The sequence below is a fragment of the Quercus lobata genome, chromosome 8 (genome assembly GCF_001633185.2).
Source record: "Quercus lobata isolate SW786 chromosome 8, ValleyOak3.0 Primary Assembly, whole genome shotgun sequence".
Lineage (NCBI taxonomy): Eukaryota > Viridiplantae > Streptophyta > Magnoliopsida > Fagales > Fagaceae > Quercus > Quercus lobata.
In genome coordinates, this window is record NC_044911.1 from 56,910,168 (window position 1) to 56,914,366 (window position 4,199).

The 4,199-nt window shown below is 33.6% G+C and overlaps 1 protein-coding gene across 2 annotated transcripts; it reads right to left on the bottom strand.

Moving 5' to 3' along the window:
- Nucleotides 1–207: 207 nt before the first annotated feature.
- Nucleotides 208–3,636, bottom strand: LOC115954679 (probable RNA-binding protein ARP1). Of its 2 annotated transcripts, none has more exons than XM_031072598.1 (6): nucleotides 3,094–3,636; nucleotides 2,805–2,964; nucleotides 2,138–2,270; nucleotides 1,869–1,911; nucleotides 1,425–1,653; nucleotides 208–558 (listed from the first exon to the last, which is right to left on the bottom strand). In XM_031072598.1, exons 1-6 carry the CDS (start codon nucleotides 3,277–3,279, stop codon nucleotides 518–520), a joined length of 792 nt encoding a protein of 263 aa, XP_030928458.1. In that variant the 5' UTR covers nucleotides 3,280–3,636; the 3' UTR covers nucleotides 208–517. The 2 variants fall into 2 exon arrangements, with proteins under 2 accessions (XP_030928458.1, XP_030928459.1); XM_031072599.1 differs by having other exon boundaries at nucleotides 208–578.
- Between the last annotated feature and the right edge of the window lie 563 nt (nucleotides 3,637–4,199).

Consider the following 4,199-nt stretch of genomic DNA (forward strand, 5'->3'; position numbering starts at 1 on the left):
AGGTTAAGACGGTAGGCATGTTATGATTCGTACGCAATAAAGTAGTATTTTAATGGTTAACACATACGATATTGCACGAATCACAATTATTATCTTAGAAATTTGTAGTCATGAACTTTTATGTCTGTCTGTAGCGTTACTCAACTACAAACATATAAATGCATGCGGAGTATTAGGTATGAGAGAGAGAGAGAGAGAGAGATGTAATTATTTGAAGATGCAGGCTTTATGAAGCAAAGTTCACTGGATCCATCAAAAGAAACCCATCAGATATGGGTAATCACAGGTACACATGGACTTCAGTTACATTTTTCTTAATGGTTCACAGCTCAAGCTTAGATGTTAGAGAGAGAGAGAGAATGAGAATGAAAGAATCTTATAAAGCTTGCATCTAATTAGAATAAGAATAAAAAATGAAAAAAAAAAAATTGGAAAGAAGAGCCACAACAGATCAGATAATAATGTTGCTCTGAGCAGCCACCACCTTCCCCTTTGTTATTGCCAACTAAGTGCCCTTTTAGCCAACCTTTTTGAAGCTCTCTCCTGCGCCAATTGTACCTATTCCACAGCCAAGCAAACTATCCTTGTAATATCAGTTCACATTTATTAAAATACTGCCTCAAACTCAATGTGCCCGCTAATCTAACATAGTAAATTAACCCCCATTGGAGCTTCATTGCTATATTTATTTTCAATATGTTGAAACAAATAACAAAACGGAAGGAAGGTTGAAAAGGTTAGAAATCAAATTACCATCCAGCATTTCAGAAAAGGTAAAATTATTGCTTACAAAATACACGCAAACACTTTTTTTGCACTGAACTCGTGACTTGAACTTACAATCAAAATTTTCATACACACGAGCACTTTTTTGCACAACGACTTGAACTTGAAATCATGATTTTCATACACACAAACATTTTTTTTTTTTTTTGCCAGCGAAAAAAAAAAATGTTTATGTACAATAATGTGCGTAAGATCAACACTACTTCTAAAGAAATTATATTTTATTTCTCATTCTTTCAATGGTCTAAAAGAATTTGATTCATAAAATATGTAGGAGACAAAATCCAAGAGATTTGTCCGGAGTTGGCATTGATTTGGCAGCCTATACTTCATGCAAATGTGGCTAAGCTCCTATTGGTCAAATTAACCCTATAAATAAAAACTTTTTTTTTAAAATTATTATATTATTTTTCTAGTTTCCAAATAAAAGCAAAATCCTTAAATGAAAAGACATTTTGGTCCACCAAGCCACGTGGGTTCGTGACGGGCCAGTTGGCAGTTGCTAAACCCAAATCAAAGACAGACAGGCCCACGTGACACCAATGATTTCTTCTTGATTTCTTTTTTAAGACATTGACTTTGACTACTAGGTAATGGTACGGTGTGGAGCAAACACAGCATAAATCAATGTGTCTTACCTGTGTTGGGAGCAATAGATGCTGGTTTTGACATGATGGCAGGGACTGTGGCAATGGGGCCCGTTGTGGTTGGCGAGAAGATGTGAGCAGGTAGGCCCATTGTCTGTGATTGATGGTAATGATAATAAGGGTACATGGGCATCAATGTGTTGGCACCTACCATAGCTTGCCCTGGATACACTTGAGAGTAATGGCCATTCATATAGGTCCCTCCATTGTAGCTTAGCTTCTGTGTACCATTAGAGACAAATTAACAACATACCTAACATGCTCAACCCTTTAATTAACCCAAAAAAAAAAAAAAAAAAAACAGTGCATTAATTAGTTCTTAAAACAATAACTAGGACAATGGTGTGAGTTTTCCTTCATTGATTGATTCCCAAACCAAAACATTAAGATGTTATTGTTAGGTGGTCCAAATTCAATTGTATAAGATCCACTTACATGGTTGTAACTGATATCAGTAGCAATGTATGTAGGAGAGTACCTGAAAATAAGGTAATCAAGGAAATCATAGCATAAGAGACTGTCCATTTCTAAAATGTACATATAAATTATTTCACACAAAATCTAACTCACAACAGTAACTATCTCATTTATGGAATATATGCGTATTATATGGGCCCCACAGTATATGACTATAGAGTGACGAAACGAAACATGTCTTATACATAAGATACCTTCTATACAAATCCATTCACAAGTGGACATACCCATAGAAAGGAACCGGCTGATGATGGTGATGCTGATGATGATGAAAGGGTGAAGGCGGTGTCCCCGCCGGATAGTACCACTGCACGTGATTTGCCGGTGCAGCTGACGTGGCCCTCAATCCAACATTTGATCCTTCATGATGTAAATCAAACAACATTAGACTCCATGATGGTCACATTTATAAAAAGTGCCATTATTATTAATATTTTCCTCTTCAAACCTCACAATTGAAAGAAGAATAGGAAAAAATAAAAATAAAAGTTTCCCATTTGGATTTTAGATTATCATTTTCTCATTAGTTACTCATTCCATTTCACACAAGATAAAAATTGGTAAAATGACATATTTTAATAAAACGAAATAAATATAACAATTTTTTAGAATGTTTTTAATGTTCGTTTGGATTAACCTTTTTCCAAAAAATTTAAAGTTGACAAAAATACATTTATACTTGGAAAAAAAGAAACTTTAAAAATAAATTAATTAATTAAAAAAAAAAAAAAAAAGCTAATCCAAATAGACTGTGTTTTTTTTTTTTTTTTTTGGGGTTAAGCCAAACTTACACGACTCATATTGATTTAGGAATTGTATGAATATTATTGTATTTTACTTTGTTTTAGTAAAATGTAAAACTTTCTGACATAATGTTGAATGACTAAAGGATACCTTGTTGAGGAGGAGGAGGAGGAGGAGGAGGGGTGGAATTAGAGGACCTTGGGCGCCTGGCTCCAAGTGAAGCCAAGTTGCAGTTAGCTCTGCGGCCATTGATGATGGGTGTGGCATCCTCGCAAGCCTTTTTAGCTGCTTCGGGCTCCTTGAACGTAACCTACAAAATAATAATAATAATAATAATAATAATAACACAGATACAATTAATACCATATATGTGACAATGACAAGACACCACCATGCACAAGAAAAAAAATTAACAAAGATCTACCAAACAAACACTTACGAATCCATAGCCCTTGGATCTGCCAGTGGCCTTATCAGTGATAATCACAGCCTCCAAAATCTCACCGTACTTCTCAAAGTGTTCTCTCATGGCCTCCTTCGGAGTTTCCCATGCTAAACCTCCAACAAACACTTTGGTTAGTGTTGTGTCCCCAAACTGCCCCATAATATTGCTGCTCATAGTCATATTCTCTCTTCTCCAGACAACCCAATAAGTGAACAAAATCACTCAAAGATTAATACCCAACAAGTGAAAAGTTGTTACAGACTATGTATATATATATATATACACAACTCAAGAACTCAGCTAAACCTTAGTCTCAATTATCTGTGTTTTTTTTTTTTTTTTTTTGAGAGTGTAAAGTTTGAATCTTTGTCTGTGTTTTTGACAGAGAGAGAGAATTGAGAGGCTGGTTCTGTGGGGGAGAGAAGAGGGAAGGTTTATAAGGGGAAGGAGTGAAAAGAAAGTACAGGGTGTGGTTGGAATAAAAAAATGAGGGGAAAACATAGAGACAGAGAGGCAGACAGGTAGACTTGGCGTAAGGCTATGAGTATGACCAACGTGATCTCTCACACACACTTCTTCATCTTCCATTAAAAAAACAAAAACTTGGTCGACAATATTTTTGTTTGGAGTCATAGTAATGAGTACCTTAGGATATTGGTTAATAATTCAAGTAAAAAAAATTTTTATGGGAAAAGAAAAAAAAAATCAATTAATATTTTGATAGTTTTTTTCTTTTCCTATAAAAGTAATGTCAAAATTTTCCTAAAATTGATTATTAACTAATACTCTAAGGGCACTCATTAACATTTCTCTTTTGTCAAAGTAATATGAAATGTCATTATATTCGTTGTATTTATTAGTCATGTTGTTTTGGATTAAGTTGCATTTGTATTTTTGAAGTGAGAGATAAGGTTATAAAAAGTAATTATCTTTTATTATAAATAAAACATTAATATGTTTCTTTTCAGTATATGCGAGATTCAATAACATGTTACTTGCTCGAGTATTGTATATTTTATTTTATTTTATTTAAAAATCAATACATTATTAATTGGATTAACTAAAATCAATTTTAAATTAAATTAAATTATATCTAACTA

Bases quoted from the DNA above. Each gene is read 5' to 3' on its own strand.
- LOC115954679 (XM_031072598.1), bottom strand. From the start codon at position 3,279: ATGACTATGAGCAGCAATATTATGGGGCAGTTTGGGGACACAACACTA. The intron at 2,965-3,093 runs GTAAGTGTTTGT...ATTATTTTGTAG, and splicing joins GATCCAAGGGCTATGGATTC to GTTACGTTCAAGGAGCCCGA. The intron at 559-1,424 runs GTAAGACACATT...GCTGTGGAATAG, and splicing joins ATCTATTGCTCCCAACACAG to GTACAATTGGCGCAGGAGAG.